Raw genomic sequence first — 23633 nt, forward strand, 5'->3', positions numbered from 1 at the left:
GAGGAAGGGCTCTCTCTGTGTGTACATCTGCACATGCACGGGGCCCTTTCTCATTAATAGTGTCTGCATGGCTGTCTGTGGAGGGTTAGCAGAGCATAGCACAGATCCCCTGCCCTCTCAGTGAGCATGTGAGGGCTTTAAAAAATCTGAACAGCCCTCGAGTTATCAGTGAGATGGGCTTTGTGTGCTCAGATCCACTCAATCCCTGTATCTGAGTGTTGAAAGGTGGCATGATAGAGACATTGTTAATCATTGTGTGTACAGACATCTCTGGAAAACAGGATTCCTAGTTTTATGCTGCCCTCATTTAAAAAATGAGCAGAATCTGTTTTTCCAGAGACAATAGTGGGGGAAGAAACGAGTGTGGTTACACTGTGGAAAATGTGATGATTGTCACATACCTCCTTCAAGTCTCTTAAAAACCATGATTGGTTTTCGACCGAGGATAATAATAATTTAATACCGTAATAATTATTTATTATTTATACCCTGCCCATCTGGCTGGGTTTCCCCAGCCATTCTGGGCAGCTCCCAACAGAATCATCAAACATTAAAAACTTAGCTAAACAGGGCTGCCTTCAGATGTCTTCTAAAAGTCAGGTGGTTGTTTATTTCCTTGACCATCTGATGGGAGGAACTTCCACAGGGGGGGTGCCACTACCAAGAAGGCCCTCTGCTTTTCCTATATACACAAGAGCATGAAACATGGGAGAAGAATTGGTGGGAGGTTTTTTTATATTAAAAGGAAAGCTGACAGTCTAGTATTTCACTCTTGGATTAAGCAGTCTAAGCACTCAGTCTGTAAAACTGAAACGCTTTGGATTACAATTATTTGACTACTTTTGAAGTATGCTAGCTAGAATAATTCCATCGTATGCAACTTGATTTATTCCCCATCCTTGCCTCCTCCTCACACGGTGGTGACTGATCTACAGTCAATGGCTTCCTCATTCTGCTTGGCTTCCTTTTTCTCCCCCACCTTTGCTTTGCTTTCCCTGCCTGTCCATTTTAATAGCTTTCAAAATGTCTGTTTAATTTATGTCTGCTTTACTGCCTATTTAATCTTTTCCTTTATAATTATAATGACCTTCCACAGGTTATTGTAATCCTATTAGGAACATGGGTATTTTAAAGTCACTTGACTTTGCAAATAATTTTATTTGTTCCATCTGGCTTATTTGGGGGGCAGAGTGGAGAACCGGGCTTAGGGAGTTTTCCTCCTTCTTAGTAAATAAGGTATTCATGGTTAATCTTTCATTTGGACTCATTATGAAGATGTTGAATGAGGTTTCTGAGGGTGCAAAACAATGAGGAAAAGGGGTAAAAAATACTGATATTATATATTATTAGAAGTACTGTAATAATATATGAAGCAATTCAGTCTAACCTGATGTGCCAAACATTTACTTGGATGTTTTGATGTTTACTGTTAAGCAGCCACAGAGAGGGACCCTCTTGATCAGATCACTGGTGTTTATGTTCATGTGCTATTTTGCCAATCTAAAATAGGCCTATACAGTGGTACCTCGGGTTAAGAACTTAATTCATTCTGGAGGTCTGTTCATAACCTGAAACTGTTCTTAACCTGAGGTACCACTTTAGCTAATGGGGCCTCCCGCTGCCACCGCCACACGATTTCTGTTCTCATCCTGAAGCAAAGTTCTTAACCCGAGGTACTATTTCTGGGTTAGCGGAGTCTGTAACCTGAAGCGTATGTAACCTGAGGTACCACTGTATGTGTGTGGATGAGCTAGGACGGCCATTCTTATTGAATATTCTCAGGTGATCTTACAGTGTGACCACAGTTGGGTAACTTGTGATTTTATGCTGGATTCCCCCCCCACACACACACACACACCACCACCATCAGATTATCTGTGGATTTGGAAAAGCCAAATTAACTGTGGGGAAGTGTGGACTGCCACTTGGTTAAGGGGGCTATTGTATGAGTGGCGACCAAACCAAAGTGGGCACTAGTAGCTTCAAAACCAAACTGAATTTCCCAAGCCCTGGGTCTATGCAAAATATTAAATCCAAGAAGGTGCTTACAGTGCTGAACAGTGTTGACTTAAATAAGATGGGTTGTACACCATATAAATAGTTAAAAGAGGAGAACCCTTTGCAAGAAGCAAATTCTTATTATCAGCGGTGGAGGAAGCTGCTCGGGAGCCTGGGGCTGCTCACCCAGGGGCGGGGCGAGCGGCCCATAGGGGTGGGGTGAGCAGCCCATAGAGGTGGGGAGCACCGTGGGGCCTTCAGAGTCTGCCTCCTCCCACTCAGCCTCCCTACAGCTGGGGGGGGAGGCAGTGGGCGGGCCATTTGGGCATCACGGAGCCTGCGCACACACAAGCCACAGCGTCTCTCCCAGGAGAGACACGTGGCTCTGGCGCACTGCAGGCCCCGCGGTGAGTGCCGCCCGGCTTTTTGTCACCCCCTCAGTGGTGGGGCGGACTGCATCCACTGCACCCCCTTCCTCTGCCCCTGCTTAGTAAGCCCTTTAGGCTCAGCTATCGCCATCTTTTTCACTTAGCAAGAGAGAAAGCAAATAGCATCTGTAGAAGAGATCTTTTTGACCACTGAACTCAATGGGTCTTCTGAGCATACATGTATCATTCCAGTTCCATTTCTGCGGTCATTTGGGGTTGTATCCAGCGCCTTCTGTGCCTGACCAGAATTGACTTCCACTTGCACAAGGGGATTCACCTTCCTCTGCTCCCCCATCGCAGTGTCCCACATGCAAAATCTGCTCTAGAAGGCTTGGAGACCCTTTAGAGCAGGTTAGGGCGACACACAGGCGTATGCAAGGGAAAAGAGAGGAATGTGGAACCCTGCCACATGAGCAGACGTCTGTCTGCTCAGCATTGGATTGAAAGAGCTCTCTGGTGTTGCAGAACACTGGACTGACACAAGCTTCATAGCCACAAATCTTAGCACTATCCAATTAAATTATGGGGATGACCTATGGGAAGCAGAAGGTGAAAATAGCAAGGCTGCTTTTTCTGGTCAGGTTAAAATGTACTAGAACTGATATCATAGTTATACAATGGACTGATTGAGTCTTCTTTCCCATAGGTCAACCCTGTAGATCAATAGTAGGCATTGGAAAAAGTATGTAAATATGCAGATCTATTTGAAATAGCATAGGGCATTAAAGATGGCGAAAGGTTAGCTAGCACGAGGGCTCTTATTTTAGCTTTGATTCAATCAAGATTCATCTGATTCACTTTTGGATTCATTTACTACAGCTCACTGGGATTTAGGTGGAAGCAGTTGCCATTTACTCATTATTTCCATTTATCCCACCTTTCATCGATTAATGATTATGGGGTGAGTTGAACAAGTAAACTCTGGAATCCACGGTGCTTACATTAAAAACCATGAACTTGCTTTCAGTGCCAGCATTTCAAACTGAACCTTATCCTAGCCATTGTAGTTCTCAGCACTGGGCAAACTGATTTGTCCTTCTCCATTGTGATCTATTTGTGGCAATGGCATTGCCAACAGACCCTTCACTCAAGAAAGTCATAGAATCATAGAATTGTAGAGTTGGAAATAACACTGAGGGTCATCTAGTCTAACCCCCCAGAAATGCAGGAATTTCAACTAAAGCATCCATGGCAGATGCCCATCCAACATCTATTTTAAAACTTCCAAGGAAGGAGAGTCCCCCACCTTCCAAGGGAGCCTGTTCCACTGTTGAACAGCTCAGAAAGTTCTTCCTGGTGTTTAGTTGGAATCTCCTTTCTTGTAACTTGAATCCATTGGTTTGGGTCCTACCATCTGGAGCAGGAGAAAACAAGCTTGTACCATCTTCCGTGTGACACTCCTTGAGATATTGGAAGATGGCTATCATATTTCCTCTCAGTCTCCTCTTTTCCAGGCTAAACATACCCAATGCCCTCAACCATTCCACATGAGGCTTGGTTTCCAGGCCCTTGATTGCCCTCCTCTGCACACATTCCAGCTTGTCAACATCCTTCTTAAATTGCGGTGCCCAGAATTGGACACAGTATTCCAAGTGTGGTCGGATGAAGGCAGAATAGAGTGGTACTATTACTTCCCTTGATCTGGACACTATACTTCCGTTGATGCAGCCTAGAATAGCATTAGCTTTTGCATCTGCATCACACTGTTGACTCATATTAAACTTGTGGTCTACTAAGACCCATAGGTCCTTTTCACATGCACTACTCATAAGTCCTGAAATGAACATGGAGCCACTGTAAAACTGAGCTTCCATGTTCACTTCAGGTCCACACACATCTGAGAAATGAAATGTGAAGTTGTGCATGCTTTCAAGTTTCAACCTTACCCCAAACCCATGCAAGGATCAAAAACATGACTGCGTGGTTTCTTTTTCTTCCCAGAGCAAATATCTATATATGTGATTTCTAGATGTACAATTGTACAATTGTGTTGCTTAAGCATAGTGAGCAATTTGCTCATGAGATTTCTTTTTCAAGCTTTCTTAAGAAGACATTTTTAGAAATAGCAATCAAGCCAAACTGATTTCCACATGGCGGCTGGGAAAGAGAGCCATGCTCACAAAGTCCAGGAACCATCTAGATATAAACCTAGAGCACCCAAGCCATTACACCAGCGGCAAGCAACATGGTACTTACTGTACGTTGCTTCAATTACAACTCCCATCAGACCATCCAAAATGGCAAATGATTAAGGGATTATGGGAGTTTGAGTCCAACAACACCTGCAGGGCACCATGTTAGCTACACTTGCACTATACATATCATCAAATTTGGGACCATTGGTTCATCTACTTTGGTATTGTCTACGCTGAATGGCAGCGGATCTCCAGGGCTTCAGATGGATGTTCCCAGTCCTGCCTGGGGATTCACCTGGGACTTTTTATATGCAAAGCAGATGCTCTGCAATGGAATCACAGCCCTCTCCCAGTTTGCAGAAAGGTGTTCTTGAATCCGCACTCTAGATTTTAGGTGCAGTGCCTGTGTCATCAGCTACACTTTCAGGTGTACAGTTAACATGTTTGTAATGTCGAGTGTGAATGCAATGAGCCAGGTGCCTGCAAACATGAGTATCCTGTTGTCAATAGCACATGGTGAAACAGCATGACGCGAGGCTGAAAGACAGCAAGCCACCGTGCCAATGCTCCCTTCTCCTTGTGTGGTCTGTTTCCTAACAAGGAAAATATGTAAAGAATCCCTCTTGTTCCCTGGCTTCCTTGAAAATGGAAATTCCTCAGATCTTGACCTCTTGTTGTTGTTTTCAATAGGAGAAAAGGAAAACACCCTGTTTGCCACGTTGGGAGGAAGAGATAATGCAAGTAGCACCTTGACTGACTCTTACATTTGTACAGTTGGTTCACAATGAAAAAGCAGTTCGGTTTTCTTATTTCAACCATAGAACAAAGAGACGGAGGCTGAAATCCTGAGCAGTGGGATCTGAGTATTCTTTAACTCACTGGAGTGTGCATGCGAGAGCAATGTTTTTGGTTCAAGGATCACATCTGGGTATGGAAACTGTATGGTAGGCTAAAAATAGGGCTACAAGCAGTACATACCCAGGAGAGGGATCCATCCAGTTGCAAGACATTTGGGTTCCCTACTTGATTTTGTGTCCTTGCTGTCATGGTGGCAGAATCACAAGTCACCCAACACTTAGGCAATGAGACTGCTGCAGCAAGGATGCACCTTGGGTTGTATTGTGAACTGAGAATAGGTCATGAAGATCAATCACTTGAAGGTGACTGTGTTCAACTACAACTGGGGAAGGGCCGTAGCTGAGTGGCAGAGTGTCTGCTCTGGATGCCAAAGGTCCCAAGTTCAATTCCCAGCATCTCCAGGTAGGGCTGAGATCAGTCTCCCTGCCTGAAATCCTGGAGAGCCAGTGCCAGTCAATGGAGTCAGTACTGAGCCAGATGAACCAATGGTCCTGTGTTTCTGACAGCATGTTCTTCAAACCCAGTAGAGCTCCATAGTGATTGGCAGGTCTAACTTGTAAGCGGATCAGTGGAATCAGACTGATCTTACCTGAACTCTCCAATCTCAGCTGCTAAAGAGGAGGAATGTGCTAAAGAAAACAAATAGCCTTGATTTCACATCCTTCTTGCCCTTCCGAGAGTTCTGTCTCTAAGGAGCGGGAACATTATTAAAAGATTTCTAGAAGAGCAATTGAAGGGAGGTTTTTTGTTTCCTTAAGTCCAACCTTGTCCCTTCCTCTGCCCACAATTTCCTGTCGGATCCTACAGTTCTTTTTCACTGATTCCTCTTGCTGTTGTTTTTTTTAAAAAAAATCTTGTTTGTGTGCTTGCACCTGTTAGTGCCAGTGGTTCCTGCCTGCACCCTGACCCACCTCGCCTTTCCCTTAGAATAATTCTGGACCAAGGTGCTAGCTTTAACTTCAATGTACAGTGGTACCTCAGGTTAAGAACTTAGTTCATTCTGGAGGTCCATTCTTAACCTGAAACTGTTCTTAACCTGAAGCACCACTTTAGCTAATGGGGCCTCCCGCTGCCACCGTGCGATTTCTGTTCTCATCCTGAAGCAAAGTTCTTAACCTGAAATACTATTTCTGGGTTAGCCAAGTCTGTAACCTGAAGCATCTGTAACCTGAAGTGTCTGTAACCCGAGGTACCACTGTAATCTGTTTTAATTAGTATGTCTGAAGTAGTTTTCTAAGGCAAAACTCAACAATACTCTTCAGCAGGGAACAGGTTTTACATGGAGCAAATAGGACATCACCCTCATTTTTGGCCCCAGAGCATAAACATAAGAACCTCACAGTAGAAGGTAAGCAGGCATGGGTCTAACCTGAATCATCTGCTGCAACTGGATCCCCATCAACACTGCCTCCAGCTTCATGGAAGAAAGGCAGGCTATAAAATGAAATAAAGGAAATGAAATTGGAGTATATGAAATGCCGAAATCAGTGCAGATCCCTTGACTTTTTAAATGATGTCCATAATGTTAGGTGGCAGCCTGTGTGGTCTGGGAGCTGCGGGACAACAGCTAAGAACTTATACAGTGGGTTAGAAATTTACCGTGTCATTGCAAATCTCAGCTCTGCCACACATGGGGAACATAGGAAGCAGCCTTCTACCAAGCCAGACCAATGATCCACCCAGCTCACTATTGTCAACAGTGACTAGCAGAAACTCTCCTGGATTTCACACAGAAGTGTCACCTAGCCTGACCTGGTGACGTGGTGGATTGAACTTGGGATCTTCAGCCTCAGCCTGCAGGAATAACAGTACAGCCCACTGACTCTATCCACAATTGTAAGGATTTCACTATCTATGCAGCAAGTTGAGCACAGAAAAAACACAGGAGTAATAGACTAATACGATCAACTACTATACTTCAAAGTCACCTTTGTCTCTATCCTTGAAAGGGAAGATGTGCTTTGCTGGGGTATTCTGTTCTTTCTATTTTGTGATTGCTTCCCACCACGTGTTTTAAGCACGTCCAATATGTGTGCGACTGCACATGTGCGTATTGTGCTGAACCTGGAACTGACCCAGAAATGTCACAAAAAGCATCACAAAAAGGGGCAGGGTGGAACTGGGTGCAGGCTTTTTCAGTGGTGTTTCAAATATATGGGACTTCACTTAACCACAAGGTGCCTTGAAACATAACCCCCGTGTAAATTGGGAGTTGTCTGTAGTTCAGTCATTGTTTGTACAGTAAGTCCTTAACTTATTCACATTTAACTTGTGCACATTCAGCTTTATGTATGTGGCAAAAGAGATAAAACGGGGGGGGGGAGAGAAAGAAAGAAAGAAAGAAAGAGAGAGAGAGAGAGAGAGAGAGGGCAGGGTTCCTGGAAAAATGACTTTGGCAATCCCACCTGCCATTGAGCCCAATTTGTTTTGACTATATGCGGTTTGGATTTTAGGCTCAATCCCTGGAACACGACCCAAAGGTAAGTTGCAAAAGGCAAAAAGGAGTGGGGAAATGATTCAAAGTAGAAAACACAAAGGCAGGTGACTAGTGATTGATTTTGTTTTGTTGAAATCCAAACAGGACTGGAGAAAATGGGGAAAGTGCCTCCTTTGATAAGCCTTGCATAATTTTTGATGAATTAAGAATATATAGTAATTGCAGGGTTGTTGTGGTCTTATATCCTGCGCTTAGGAAGGTGCATTCATTTGAAAGCTGCTGCAATACATCTACCTGCGATACCTGGCAGCATTTCTGACTGGCGCGAATGTCAATCATCCTGTATGATCAAAATGGTCAAGGGGATGGAGTAACCCCCTCTTTGGGGAAAGGTTACACCTTTGGGGGCTTCTTAGTTCAGCGAAAAGGTGAGTAGCATGGTAGAAATGTGTAAAATAGAGGAAAGTTTCTCCCTCATAGCTCTAGCACTTGGGAACAGCCAGTTAATCTGAATGTTGGAAGATTCAGGGCAGACAAAAGAAACTTTATCACACTAATCCAGAACTCGGCAGCTAGACTGGGGACTGGGAGCAGCCGCTGAGACCATATAACACCGGTCTTGAAAGACCTACACTGGCTCCCAGTACGTTTCTGAGCACGATTCAAAGTGTTGGTGCTGACCTTTAAAGCTCTAAACGGCCTCAGTCCAGTATACCTGAAGGAGCGTCTCCACCCCCATCGTTCTACCCGGACACTGAGGTCCAGCACCGAGGGCCTTCTGGCGGTTCCCTCACTGCAAGAAGCCAAGTTACAGGGAACCAGGCAGAGGGCCTTCTCGGTAGTGGCACCTGCCCTGTGGAACACCCTCCCACCAGATGTCAAAGAGAAAAACAACTACCAAACTTTTAGAAGACATCTGAAGGCAGCCCTGTTTAAGGAAGCTTTTAATGTTTAATAGGTTATTGTATTTTAGTGTTCTGTTGGAAGCCGCCCAGAGTGGCTGGGGAAACCCAGCCAGATGGGCGGGGTAGAAATAAATTATGTTGTTGTTGTTGTTGTTGTTGTTGTTGTTGTTGTTGTTATAATTATTATTATTATTACACAGGGCAAAGTTAAATTATGGAATTCACACCCACAAGAGGCCACAGTGATAGCCACTAACCTACATGGCTTTGAAAGAGGATTAGACAAATTCATGGAGGACAAAATTATCAACGGCTGTGCACCTTGATAGTTATGCCCCTTCTTTCTTTCTTCTTCTTCTTCTTCTTCTTCTTCTTCTTCTTCTTCTTCTTCTTCTTCTTCTTCCACTCTTAGCTGAGTAAGATTGTCTTCCATGAACACGGTCTTAAACAGTGAGTCCATAAGTGACTGTGGAGGTCAATTTACAGTGGGGTCCTTTCACATTGGGGACATAGGTTTCTGGGCAGGAGTTGATCACGGTGAGGGTTTGCCAAACGTGCCTTCCTCTTAGCACATTTCTCCCTTTCGTCCTGAGTCTGAGCGTCTTCAAAGTCCATGACACCTTTGGTAAACACTGCTCAGTGTTGGTGCATAAGTGCTTAAAATAGTAACCTGTTGTTTTTTGGTGAGTTTTATTCTAAGAGTTGAAAGTTGCTCATTAATGCTGGTAAGGACTTCTGACAAGAGCTTCACAAGATCATTTTCGATAGCAAAGCCTACTCCATGTATTTGATGTTCTTGTAGACCTCTCCAGAAGAATGTGTAACCTCCTCCTTCTTCCTACAGTTGTCAGTTCACAGAAAAAATCAAATCTCAGTATCGTAATACAATGACAATACATAAGAATACATATAAGATCACTAAACTTAACACTAAAAAATTAATAATCAACAATCACTTGTCCATTTAACATATGTAAACATTAAGCCAAGCATGCAGCTTACTAATAGGTCGTGTCAAAATACCCACTAACATGACATAATATGTGATGTTAAATGCACCTTTTCATTAAATGTTCGGGTTTTTAAAAATGCAATTAGTAGCAGCTTAGGTGCCGCTATCGATTGAAATTGCAGCTGGTCAGCAGGGGGTTTAACCCTTTCCTCCCCTGCTGCAGTCCTGAGGAAATTCCTTCATACAAAGCTAATATTTAGGAGACAGACCATCCATTGTTGCAGTGGGGAATATCCTCCAAATGCAAATTCCACCTTCACAGGAAGGTGGTGGCTGAGGTTGATGGGAGCTGTAGTCTAAAACATCAGGAAGGCACCAGGTTGGGGGTGGATGGCTGACAAACAGTATGCATACAGTTCATACTTATTATTCTAGGGCATTGGAATTGTGATAAAACCATATGAAACGTGAGCATTAATTTTTTTTCAGAGTTCCATTAGAGCACAGTCTTTACAGTCTCTTGGAACCAAAGCACATGTTTATCACATTATATTGTTATGTCTGTGTGCATTCAGAATTTAATTAGAAACCCTGAGGTCCATATGTTTTCTTTCTGAATTGATAGAAGTGAAGAGATGAAGGGGGGAAGCCATAGAACCAGTTGTGGGATAAAATGATTTTGTTAAAAATAAATTTAAATTTAAACCATTGGTTAATTTGTACTGTATAGCTGCAGTGCTCGAATTGTGCTGTGAATTCGCTACCATTTGACACAACTTGTATTCAAACTGAAAAGTAAAATTGAATTAAATCATCTCAACGTCACCTGCTGCTAGCGGAATAGGCACCCAATGGGGCATCTAAATACCTTCATTGTAAGTTTTAAAATGATTTTTTAAATCAGGAAAACAAATTTGGCATTGATTATCTGCTGATTCATGGATAGCTCAGCTGGTTAGAGTATGGTACTGATAACTCCAAGGTTTCAGATTTGATCCCTGTTTGATCCCTGCCTATTCTGCCTTGCAGTGCATTGGGCTAGATGTAAACACCATTTCATACTAATGACACAGGAGCCTGCTCAGTTCAAGTCTTTTTAATGTTTTTGTTTTGCTGGCCTTATGAAGATTAGACTTTAGTGAGTTAGTAGTGAGCATGCCTTATACTGACTCTGGCCACTGGCTCACCTTGCTCAGTATTGTCTACACTCACTGACAGAAGCTCTCCAGTGTTTCAGACTTAATCAGCAACCAGTAGATTGACTTAAACAACCATGTCTCTGAAGGAAGAGGCAGAGGAAGATCCACACAGACTGAGCCAGAAAATATATACAGGTTGCGGATAAAAATAGACCACTGTCGTACTACGAGATCTGTTCCTGCTTATTGCCATCTAGTGGTTATACTAAATGGTTTCTCATATATATATATATATATATATATATATATATATATATATATATGCTTTCGTAGATTTTCACGGGTACAGGAATGCAGGTTTTGGTGTCCTCGGGTGTCTTCCCGTGTAAAAGTTGGGGTGTCTAGGCGACGTTTCGACGAGGTCTCACTCGTCATCTTCAGGCTGGTGCTTTCGGCTTCTTGTTACTGGAACAGAGCTGGATCTCAGTGTTTGAGTTCCTATAAATACTGTAGAGGGGGTGTGGTGTATAGCCTCCAATGTTCTGGGCAGAGAGGAATGAGACAGAGGGCTCTCACCCACCAATATTTTTCTTTTTTCTCTGATATATTTAGCAGGGGATTTAGCAGGAGAGGGGATGTTCAGAGTTAGTGAAGTGAAAAGAAGCCAGCAAATTGTCTTTGATGCGTCTCACCACAGAGCTGGTCCTCATTAGACCACCACCCCAAATCACGAAGCATCGCATGAAGTCTCATTTAAAAAAAGACACAATGATAGTACAACAGAATAACCTTTAAATAGAAAGAATGTATCGGTCAAAATAACCTCCCTGGTGATATCTGAACATTTTGTTCTGCTTGGATACAAGTTGGTTCTGGGGGCTTGGGCACAGGGAAACCCTACACAAGGGCTCCATACCTTCCAAGCGTCCCGATTTCCAAGGACAGGCCCAGAATTATGAAAGCCATCCTAGCTTCTGATTTGATCCCAGAATGTCCCTATTTCCCCACCACCACCACCAAGCTTGTCCCAAACGGCAGCAGCAGCTACAAGGGAGCATCCCATGGCCTCTCCAGGGTGCTGCTGCTGGCCTCCTGTCTTCAGGCAGCTCATAGTAGCCGCTGGAGAGCAGGCCAGGAGGAGGAGGAGAGGCTGTTACCACAGATGCCCAGCCCTGTGTGATGCTCTGGCACTGAGGGGCAGGCAGAAGGCAGGGCCACCCTGGGCGGGAAGAAAGGGGAAGCAGAGCAGTGCACAAGAAGTCTTGATTAAAAATAATGCATTGTGCGTCAGCATCTAATATTGCCTGTTTCTAAATTTTATTTAGTGGTGTGTGTAAATCTACCAAATGATAAAATAAAATTGGGATTAAGGGTTCTTCTCAGGACTGTGGAGGGTGTGTGTACTGTGTCCCATTGGAGTACTGGCGGTAGTATTCAATCTTCTTCTGATAGGAAATGTTCATGTGGGTTGGACTCTCCTGCTACTTATAAAAGAGGAGGGGTGCATGCATGCCAGGGGGTGCCAGTGACCCCACCCCCACCAGAGAAAAGTGAAGCCATGCTGAATCACCTGCCCACACATTCAGGGAGCAGCCAAGTCAGCTGACATGGTCCCTTGGCGGTTGGAGAGAAGAATCAGGATGGGCCTCACTGGGGTCACCTTTGGGGGGTGTCTGGTTTGTGCCCCCTCAAAAATTGTGCTCCCATCCCAGCACCCTCTATGCTACACCCCTGGACAGCAGCTCCCCATCAGCTTCAGCCAGTACAGCTTGCTTGAGAGCACCAAGTTAGTGATGACTGCCTTACAATAACTAAGATATAAATGGTTTTCTCTCAAGGAATAGGCACAGTATAGGGACCATGTTTATTTCTGTGGATAGTTAGCTGGTCTGACATAGCTGAGTTCTAGCATATGATAGCAAATGACGTAGTCACTTGCCAATCAGCGATTGGTCCAATCACTGTGATGTTTTCTGTAATGCACAGAATTTGTCTCCAGTGTAAGTGGACAAATGTTTCACTGTATGATGCTGAACAATTGCTGCCCGTTTGGTTGTATTTACCCACTGGCAATGCCATGTTTGCAATAACCATAATCCCTGTTCAGAATGTTTATTCAAAATTTAAAACAAAAACAAAAACATACGAATTTAATGGTTGCAACTGCTTTCTTTAAAAAGTTGTTGCTCTACCCATCGTTCTGTTTTAACTCTCATAAAGTTAAGACTTTTATTTCTCTGGGTGTTTGCTGACTTTATTAAATGTACATATAGGTCACTTTACTGCCTCCTCCCCACAAAAATAATAATAAAAAAGCTTAAAGGTGAGTCTATGCAGATTTTGAATATATTCAAATAGCTTTGGTTTTTCAGAAATTGGTTGTATATTATCCATTTTTGTCCTTTCTGAAAGAAAATGTGTTCTACAGGAAATTAATAAATGGACTAAAAATGGGGGGGGGAAATCCAATAATGAGTAAGAGAGGGCAGGTGTGTTTGCCGTGGCATCAGCTAATGACTGACGACTACTAGTCATGATGGCTGTGTTCTGCCTACACAGGTGGAGGCAGCAATGTTCCTGAATATCATCATCATCATCAAACCTTGTATTGGCATCACATACAAACATCAAAAACAAATCAGTACAGAATTACTACTTCCCCAGTGGCACAAAACATTTACTAAAAGAAAGGAGGTCTTCAACGCCAAAATTATAGCTCAATTACAGCAGTTTAACAAGAAGGTGCAGCAACTCGGGCTGTCAGTGGAACTTTTGCGATCGATGTCCCTACCATCTGCCAAGGCTATAATAAAAACTAGGTTGCGGGATATTGAACGCTAAGAACTAACAGTAGCAGCAGAGAAAACATGTTCCCCTCTTTATTTTCAACTTTCTTGGGCACATGAAGCTAACCACAATTACCTTGAATTTCTGCTTAACCCTCAAGAAAGAAGGGCATTTTCGCCAGCCAGGTTTAATTCAAATCTATCAAACCTCCTTTGTGGAAGGTTCTCAGGCAGGGTGGAAGGAGAAAGAACTTGCCCATATGAAGACCACCTGGTGGAAACCCTTACACATATGGTTCTCAGTTGCAAACTACCGGTATATACTGATCTCCGTCAGCAATTTCTAGATCAACTCTGTATCCCCAAATGGAAACCAGAGTTGGAGGTCATACATTTTCTATTACTGGGGAATGATCAGGAGCTAACCAAGTTAGTGGCTAAAAATCTCTATTTGGTTTTTTTGTCGAAATACACTGCTTCTGAATATCAGTTGCTGGAAACTACAGGAGGGGAGAGGGCTCTTGTGCTTGGATCCTGCCCATGGGTTTCCCACAGGCATCTGGTTGGCCATTGTGAGAACAGGATGCTGGACTAGATGGGCCATTGGCTCTTGTTTTGTTCTTAGCTATGGCCTCCAAAGGGCTGCGTCAGGGCTACGTATATAATTGTGAAACAACAATGGAATAATTCAATTTTGAACACCCACAAGACTCCCAGCACATAAACCGCTTGCCAATGAACTCAAGCTTGTCTTCTTTCTTTGTTGCCTCATGACTACGATTGCCAGAGTGGTTGAACAATCAAACCCTTTCCCCAGGGAACTCAAGTCTGGGAATTGGGGGACTGGGGTCTCCTAACACCTCTCAACACCCTTAAGAGTGACAGTGGCCAGTGATTTCTGAACTGGGGCTGCAGAAGCCATGCAAATGGCTGTCAGGCTGTCAGAATTGAAAAGTGTGGTCCACTAAGAATATTGCATTATAGGAAGTCAAGGATCATTACTGGCTGGTAAACCCCAAACACTAGCATTCCTTCAGACAGCAGAATACTGTTTCTATATAACCACAAGCACACTGTATCAGCTGGGAAAATCTGTGTGTACTAAATGCTCTACTAGACAATTATGATAGGGTATTTTCTACTCAACTGGGAGGAATTCAATGCCATGCTCTTCTGATCGTTCCATCAGTGCAAGCATTTCTCCTCACCAAACAGAACAACCACCCCTCTCCTCCCCCTGCACACCGTTCTGGGGTTTTTGCTGATCCTCCACAATGGATTTGGGGGAGGTGGGGGGGCAAGCCCTATTGGACTAGTGGGAGCATTGGCTTCTGCTAGGAGTCAGTGGTGAAGCTGCATGCTCCGCTACTGGGAGCAGAGAGCAGGTGGGGGCATAGCTGGTGCCCCCCGGGGGTGTGGTGCACATCCCGGGGCGTGGCATGAAGCGCATGAGGGCATGGCGCACATTCTGGGGGTGTAGTGCGCCACCTGTGGGGGCGTGGCGCCTGGTACGCAGGGGGGGCGCAGCGTGTGTCGGGTGGGGCGCCACGATGGCACACTACTGGAATAGTGGGGCCGGGGGCGGTCTGCTCCCTCCACACTCCTGTTCCTCCACCAGTGCTAGGAGTTATTTGAATCTGGGCCTTATGCTATAATCTTTACAAATAAATATGTTTGTGTGTTGCAGAAACTTTGTATAGTAAGCTAACTCTGAACCACAGTTTGTTCCATACCAAGTAAATCTCCACTTTGTGTTGGGACCATGTTTATTTCTGATATGACATGACACATGATTTTCCCCATCTATAGAATTGCTTGACTTCCAACACAAAGGTCTACTTCCCTTTTGGAATATTACTTGTTTCTATTTATGTCTTTGAATTGATGTTCAGATTTCAGCACTATGGATATTCTAAAAAAAACCACACCAAAAAACGGGTTCAGGGTTGTGAAATCTGTAAATATTTAAGGTAAAATTAAAAGCAGACCAGTTTAAGAACAAGCCAATTTTTTCTTCTTCAATTCACTTTGATTGTGAAAATGTTTACACAGTTCTTTGACCTGAAATATGAGAAATGCAGAGCGTTGGCTGCAATCTTCAAACGTGACGTCATTAGAAGATTGATTGTATAAAGGATTGTATAAAGGAAGAATTTCATTTCCTCAAGACATCTCTGATTTAAAACCACTGCAAACATAGTATCATTTGCTAATTTTTGCATCAGTAGAAACTAGCGCAGGCTATCTACTTCTGAAAGGACTGTTTTGTGTACTGCTGCTGTGTTGGTCAGAAAGCATTCTTCTGCAAATCAGAAACTAAACTGGCCCGTCCCATGGAAAATATCCTGAAGGGCAAGGATGGGCAACCTACATGCTCTACATGCAGCTCCAAGCCTGATTTCAAAAGCCCTTCACAATTGAACTGTTAAAACATCTGGCTAGAGTGACCTGCCTCTCCCCTAGGTGCTGGTGAAGAGAAAGAAATACACAAAAGGGAGGTGGCAGAGATAGAAGTTGGCAGGAAGTGACAGAACAGACCTGATTCCACCCAGGGAACATAATATGCAGGGCAGCCTTCAATGGCCCAACTGCAACCCTATCTGGACAGGGATAACATGACTACAGTAATCTATGCTCTGGTAAATTCAAGGCTGGACAGTTGCAATGTGCTTTCCATGGAGCTGCCTTTGAAAATGGTTCAGAAGCTTCAATTAGTGCAGAATGTGCCTGCCTTTTGACAGGTTCCAGGCAAACAGATCAGATGAAACCAATTTCGTTACAACTATACAGGCTGCCTGTATGTGTCTGAGCCCAATGCAAAGTTCTGGTTTTGGCTGATAAAGCTGTCTACAGCTCAGGAACCCAATATCTTCTGGAATGCCTCTCCCAGGGTGAAACTGCTGGATCCTTAGATCTTCTCCAGACCCCCCCACCCTCTGTGGGCAGCTCAGAGGGTGCTGACAGGAGAAGGGCCTTTTGAGTTGTGGCTCCGCATTTGTGAAATGCTTTTCCCAGCAGGGTCCACCTGGTGCCTCTATGGACATCTTTTCGGCACCAGCGAAAGGCTTACCTTTTTCTCCAGGCCTTTTGCTAGACAAATCTTGTGTTATTAGTGTGCTGCTAAAGTTTTGCTGTAGCTGTTATGGGGATTGTTTTCGTTTTATGGTATAATGCTTTGGTTCTTAAAACTTTTTTCTCTGGGCCACACTTTAAGAATAAAAATTTGCTCACTCCACACCGAATTTTTTATTGATAAGAAATAGATTGGAAAACAAAAAGAAACAACCCCTAGCAGTGCTCGATTTCTAACATAGAACACAGCTACTTTATAATATGATTGTGTGACATCCAGAAAGTATAAATCAATGTAGCTCCAAAAGAACATGAATCTTTCCCAAAATATAATATAAACGAGCCTCTTACATATGTACCTTAAGTATGTATACAAACTCAATGAGAGGCGTGAGCTTGCTTTTGCTGAGTGATCTCATGTATAGTAGGTCTAATTTGAGACAAACAAATTCTCATCTCCTCATCCAGCACAAAGAAGCCTTCCTCTTTTCAGATCTTTCATATTTGTCAGAGGTGATAATCCCTGCTCACAACAACACGTCGTGGAGAACTGTAGAAGAATAGCCTCTTGCAGAAAGGTGTGGATACTTTTTCTGGTTGTATATACAAAAAATTACGTTGATACTATACTACCCTGAAATCTTTAAATGATTTAAAAATAATAATAATTGTTTTTTAAACCAATATAATAACCATTAAACTTGCCACCCTGTCCTATCACACCTCTTAGGTGTGGCACACCCTTTGAGAATCACTGATATAATGTATTAATGGTTTAAAACAAATTGAAATAATAGCAGCAGTAGTAATAAACAGCAATAGTACTGAGAATGTACTTGCAAAGCAGCTAGATGGCAACTAGTCACACACTACAAAAATGCCTTTAAGAGGACTGAGAACTGGACTTTTTATGCAAAGAAGAACAAAAGTGACCACGGGCAATTGTCTTATTAAGATACAGGGTTGATCTTACTAAGCCTTTGAGGGAGCTTAGCCTATTCCACTTAGAAGGAAAGAGACTAACAGAGAGGAGAGCTCCTATATTTGTTTGCATGGCATGCGCCTCTCAGTCGAATGTGTCAGCTGATGCCACTGAAGAGGGTGTGCCTCAGAGGGTGGCAAGCAATATGCACATTCCATCTCTCTCTCTCTCTGGAATTAATATGTGTAGTGGCTGATCCCCAAATGCCAGTCACTACTGCAAGTTATTGTATTCAAGTAGGTGATATGCAACTGCAAACCAAGGCTCCTGAAGTGTAGGTGGGTTCCCACGAGGCAAGGCATAGTGATAACAGCAAGAACCTTTATTGAATTAACAGAACTAGACAACAGGGGCAAAGCAACTGCTTATATACATTTCTGAAGGCCTGGGCCACTCCCACTCCCAACATGATTGGCTGTCTAAACTTCCAAGCTGCAAATCATAACTCAGAGTTTAAGGGCCAATGGCAGAGGCCCAAATCCTGAAATGTTCTGTGATTGGATATCATGTAACGAATCGGAACACAGGGGCTCAGAATTCTTAGTCCAGACTCAAGCTCAAGCAAACATAGATCACTGAATACATAACAGCCCCACCCAAGCATATTTTCTTACATAGAAGAGGGAAATGGCTCTTGAACCCACTACTATTCACCCCAGATGCTGCCACACCCCGACTGCATGGGAGCCAGAGATACAGTCCTCCTGTAATACAAAGATGCTAGCTATACGATTATAGCTGCTGCTGCATAGCTTCCCCTTTGTGTGTTTTTTCATGTGGCCGTTCATTTTTAATGGCACAGAAAAGTGAAAGAACAGAAGGGGAAGGGGATGCATAAATTTAAAGATGTTCCCTTTTAAAGACATGTTCTTTCAATGAAACATTAGGCCCCAAGCCTGATTGAGGGTAAAACAACCCAATGCTGCCATCTGCCGGATTGGCCTGCTTCTTACAGGTCCCTCTGGCAGCAGGATTTTTGCTCTCAAATCCTTTAATGGTCACAAAACTCAATGGAACTAATGCCAAAACAGAAGAAATATTTCAGAGCACATTTCTTCCTGGCACACACACACACACACACACACACACTCAATTCTCATTTATCTTCTCAGAAAAGAAAATTAGTTTATGTGTTTAGAACCTTTAAGATGTTTCTAAGATGTTATTGTTTTATTGCTTGTTGTTTGCTGTCCTGGGCTCATTTGGGAGGAAGGGCAGAATATAAATGTAATAATAAACAATTAACACAACCTTGGGTGGTTGAGGTATAGGAACCCTGTCCCCCTTTTATGTAGCCACTCTAACAGGGCTAGTCATTCCACAGAAATTACATACATAATGTGGTTAATGCAGTTCAGTGGTTTCCCAAGTGCCCTCCCCGGCCCCAACCATTTGAAAATTGCTGGGGGTCTTTGTGGACCACTCAATTATTTTTCTGTCTGTTGTAGCAATTGTGATGAGCTGTGCTAGACACTGTTTGATTGCTATAGAATTAAGATTGCAATACTAAAGATACAATATAAGAAATAAAAGAAGCAATAAAAATCCACTTAAAACACAGTATATGAACATACAGTGTGAAGTCTCTCGTCCACAGACATGCCATGGGCGACCTGAATGAAGCTTGCAGATCACTGTTGGTTTGTGGGCCACAGTTTGGAAATCCCATTGGACATGGCATTGAGTTCTGGGGATTCAATCAGACATATGCAACTGATTCCCAGTTGTGTCCGGCCTTGCATCAGCTTGTTCTCTCTTTATCACAATGACACCCATACTCACTGCTCGGAACAGAGCCAAATTATACACATAGTTTCAGGGCATGTACAGAGTTTGCAACTGAATCAAACTTCTTGATTACACTGGTAGCAAACAAAATGAAATATTGTACCTGGCGCTAAGAAGTCTATCACCAGTGTCAAATTTTCTCAGTGCATCTAGGAGCCAACAAATGTGGAAGGTTGTACAGTGGTACCTCGGGTTAAGTACTTAATTCGTTCCGGAGGTCCGTTCTTAACCTGAAACTGTTCTTAACCTGAAGTACCACTTTAGCTGATGGGGCCTCCCGTTGCCGCCGTGCCACCGGAGCACGATTTCTGTTCTCATCCTGAAGCAAAGTTCTTTACCTGAAGCACTATTTCTGGGTTAGTGGAGTCTGTAACCTGAAGCGTATGTAACCCGAGGTACCACTGTATTATCTAAATCACTGGGTCAGGTACCATTTGAGAATTTGGCAGCTTTTTTCTTCAGATCCCAGTGAATGGCTCTGAACCCTCTTTTCACTCTTCTCTTCTCCATCTTGCCCATTTCCTTGCACTTGTCCGGTGACCCATATTCTCCTGTATCTTCCTTAAGCACTTATAACCTCCCTACCACCAGTAAGTTAGGAGATGGCAGAATATCCGTTAATGGGGCTTTTGGCAACATCTCATATATTTCGAAGATAACTTTCAAGATTTCATAGTGAGACTCATTACAACAGCTTTGCTCCAAGCTGTGAACATACTTTTGGGTCACAGCAGGACTGAATTGCCAGTCAGCAGGCAACCCTGAGGATGATATAGCTTCTGTAGCACAGTAGTCAAACAGTGAGCTTTCTGTAGGGGAAGAAATTCTCTTTCCAGATGATAGTGAAGAGGAACCCTGAGAGGGACTAAAGTGCTGTCTTTGATTCAACACACACATTGACTATTTGCTCCAAGTAGTTTGCTTCCCACTCCCCACAAAGAACTTCAATTGTAATCTTGAATTTGCAACTATTGTGATTCTACAAAGATGGCATCAGTGGCTGGTTGAGGGAGGGGGAAATCCATCTATAGACTGTACCTTTCATTTTAGCTATATCCAAAGCTGAAGGGCAGAGGTCCAACAAACTCCTGCTTCTGCACAAGGAGCCCTATTCTATCCTCTGCTAAAGAGTCGCTTTCATTTAAACCTTTTTTATTATTTATCTCTATTTTTTGATAACAGCACCATTTCACTTAGTGGGGCTTCCGCTTGAGTAGGCATGTATAGTGTTGGGCTGAAAGTTAAGTAAAGGGAAGGAATCTGAAGAAGAGTCACTTGCATGGTACAGATCTAGCAAGCAAAAGTAGCAGGCAGAAAGAATCAAGGAGTAGTAGGAGCACATTTAAAGTGCTAGTGGCAAAAGATCCAGAGGGTGGTTGAAATGTCTGCCTCAGCACGTTCAGAGATTACTTTCTCTGCTGGGAATGAGGGAACATGCCCAGCCATAGAGGAAGGAGAGTCATTAATCCAGGCTAGCCCAGCATAAAACTCTGGGAGCAGACTACTAGCTGGGAGGTGCTGGGAGGAGTCTTCAGGCAGTGCTTCCCAGGCCCCATGTCAGGGCTTTGCCACACCACCTCTGCACGGCCTCCGCCATCAGCAAAGAAATGGCACTGGCATCTGCACCAATTTCCAGTGAGATGTCACAGGATCTCACCAAAATTTCACGAGATCTCATTTCTCCACCAAGGTGGCTGCTTCACTCCACGTCATGGAGCAGTGTTTGATGTTTAATTTGATGTCTGATGTTTTATCGTGTTTTTAATATTCTGTTGGGAGCCACCCAGAGTGGCTGGTATAAATGATGATGATGATGATGATGATGATGATGATGTAGCATCAACTGTGCACTTGCTGCCTTCTATACAAGGCCACAGTCAGTTTTGTCTCCCTGATGCCTGAGCATGTGATATGCATGTCCTCAAACATGTGGTTTTCAAACTTACATGTTATAGTCCCATTGTGCAGTAGTCCTGTGCTATCTTACAAACGACTTGAAAAAGACAAGCATCAAATGAGGAGCTGGGTCATGGTAGCTTGATTTTTAGCTTGCTAGATTCTTACTAGCATTAAACATTTTTCTGCAGTGGTACAAAACCTTTCAATGTGACCCTGCGCTTAACCCCCCAAACATCCAATCAGCCCATCTATTTGTTTGCTAGTATTTTCCTTTAGAACTTAGATTACTCTGATCTTTGGAACATCTGGAAATTGTCACATACGATTGTTGACTACAACCTCTGAAGTTTATCCAGCAGGATTTAAGAGAAACATCCCGCTTATAAGACCATTTGGGAGAAATTAACAAAAAAAGACGCCATCCACAAGATGAGGAAGGGACACGCAAAAATATCACTCCTCCCAGCCCTTAGGTAACAAGGCCAGCCAGGGCCTGGTGCTTTATTGCGGGTGTATTTTGCAACATGTTCTTGACACAAGAAAAGTGCATTAGTGGTAGATTTAGTACCACATTACTGCTTTCCAGAGGTTGAAGAACATTGCCCATAGCAACTACTTGGGGGTCTGGTGGAGTTGGGCCAGCCCTGCTTTTATCAATAGCTGAGTAATACTTGTCACTGAAATGTTTATAATAAAATGCGGGGGGTATCACCTTTCTGAAGCAAACAAAACAAGTCAGTGTGATCTTGATGTTAACTGCTTTTGAATGGCTCAGTTTTATTAACTGCTGGGCAAAGGCTGTTCTTCTCAGATCTGGTACCGGAATCCTGTCACTATGTTTTTTAAATCAATGTTATTAATTCCCCCCGCCACTCCCCCAGATAGAGTACATTTGCCTTTAAAAGCTTCATTAAGAGGCATACAGAAACAGGTGCCAGTTTTCCCCATCATTGCTTCAAGTAAACCAATAAAAGGTTTATACTGTTTTTTCTGCCTGCTGCACAGTTTCATAACAGTTCTTTGCCTTTCCTGTCTAGTGCAGTTTAGCTGTGGATTTAGACGATGTGCACATCTCCAAACAGAAAGGAAGTAAAAACCATGTTGCTGCCCCTGCTAGTCCGATGAACTTAAACTTACCAGATGAAAGAGATTCTGCATATTTTAATGAAAGATAAAACAACAATATAAACATACACAAATTTACAGAGAAAGGATCAGCTTTAATACATTTGGAGTAAAAGGTGTTCTTTTTGTCTTAAAATATGGTATAAAAATAAATGCAAGAAACATTAACATAGAATATACAGACAACAGACAAAGACACAGACTTTCTTTCTCGATGTGACTACATCGGTGAGATGGAACCTTCTGTGCTAATTTATTGTGCAATAGCCGTGATGTCATAGTAGGTATATTTATGAATATATTCAATTTTTTATTTTTAGGGGTTTTTTTTACATTTATTCCAGTTTGCGACTGACAGTATTGTGAATAAACTCTGCCTAACAGAAGCTTTTTTCACTGTACTTCAGCTTGCAGGAAACAAAAATACATAGATCCAGCTTGATATGAAGGCGAAAGTGAGCAGAGAGTTTTTCAAAATGGAGGCATCGAAAGGTTAGCGAGTCCCTTGGAGTCTGTAATGCCTTGATATACACAAAAGAAAACGAGTCATGTCCTTTGCTCATGCAACATCTTGTTCTACTGTCCTCTGTCTTCAGGCAATTAGTGAGCTACAAAGTATGTATAATGATTGAGTCTGCTTCCATGCTATAAGGTGATCCTTTTAGTAGGACTGCACTAGACTGGTTAATCTCTTTGATGTGAGCGATTTCCCCTGAGGATGAGATAAAAAAACAGACAAACAAAAGAAAACAGAAAATAGAGGCATGATCACTGCAAACCCAGTTCATCGCGAAGCACCTACCTTGCTGTAGGTAACATCAATACATTTTACGCAGGAACCCTGTATGGGCTGTTTCACAACAAATCGTTAAACATTTGATGATTGCTGATATCAAGAGATGACATGCATGTCTGAACTGGCCATCACAGATAAAGGTCATCGATGGAACTTCCTTATCGCCTTAGATGCAAGCCTTCCATTGAATTGTTTCAGCTGCCAAATCACCAAGTGTACCATAATCAATTGCAGGGAACTCAAGTGACATATATGGATGTCTGGATCTGTACCTGAACACTCTGAATAAATCTAAGTCTAGTGCTAAAAGCAGCTTGGTTTTCCATTTAGCAT

The 23633-nt window shown here is 43.1% G+C and overlaps 1 protein-coding gene and 1 pseudogene across 6 annotated transcripts in view; both read right to left on the reverse strand.

The window, feature by feature from the left end:
* Positions 1 to 22512: 22512 nt before the first annotated feature.
* On the reverse strand, positions 22513 to 23067 carry LOC309338881 (annotated as a pseudogene). The gene has a single exon. The product of its transcript is annotated as an uncharacterized misc_RNA (transcript).
* Positions 22526 to 23633, reverse strand: part of RGS7 (regulator of G protein signaling 7) — a 140397-nt gene continuing 139289 nt past the window's right edge. For all 5 annotated transcript variants that reach the window (XM_081856375.1, XM_081856378.1, XM_081856377.1 and 2 more), the window contains one exon: positions 22526 to 23216. Coding sequence is in view for 2 of the 5 variants with exons in the window: in XM_081856377.1 (XP_081712503.1) it covers positions 23166 to 23216 (51 nt within the window). In the remaining 3 variants the exon portion in view is untranslated. The remainder of the gene's footprint in view (positions 23217 to 23633) is intronic.

The sequence above is a fragment of the Podarcis erhardii genome, assembly GCF_964252035.2.
Source record: "Podarcis erhardii genome assembly, chromosome: 3".
In the NCBI taxonomy this organism is placed as follows: domain Eukaryota; kingdom Metazoa; phylum Chordata; class Lepidosauria; order Squamata; family Lacertidae; genus Podarcis; species Podarcis erhardii.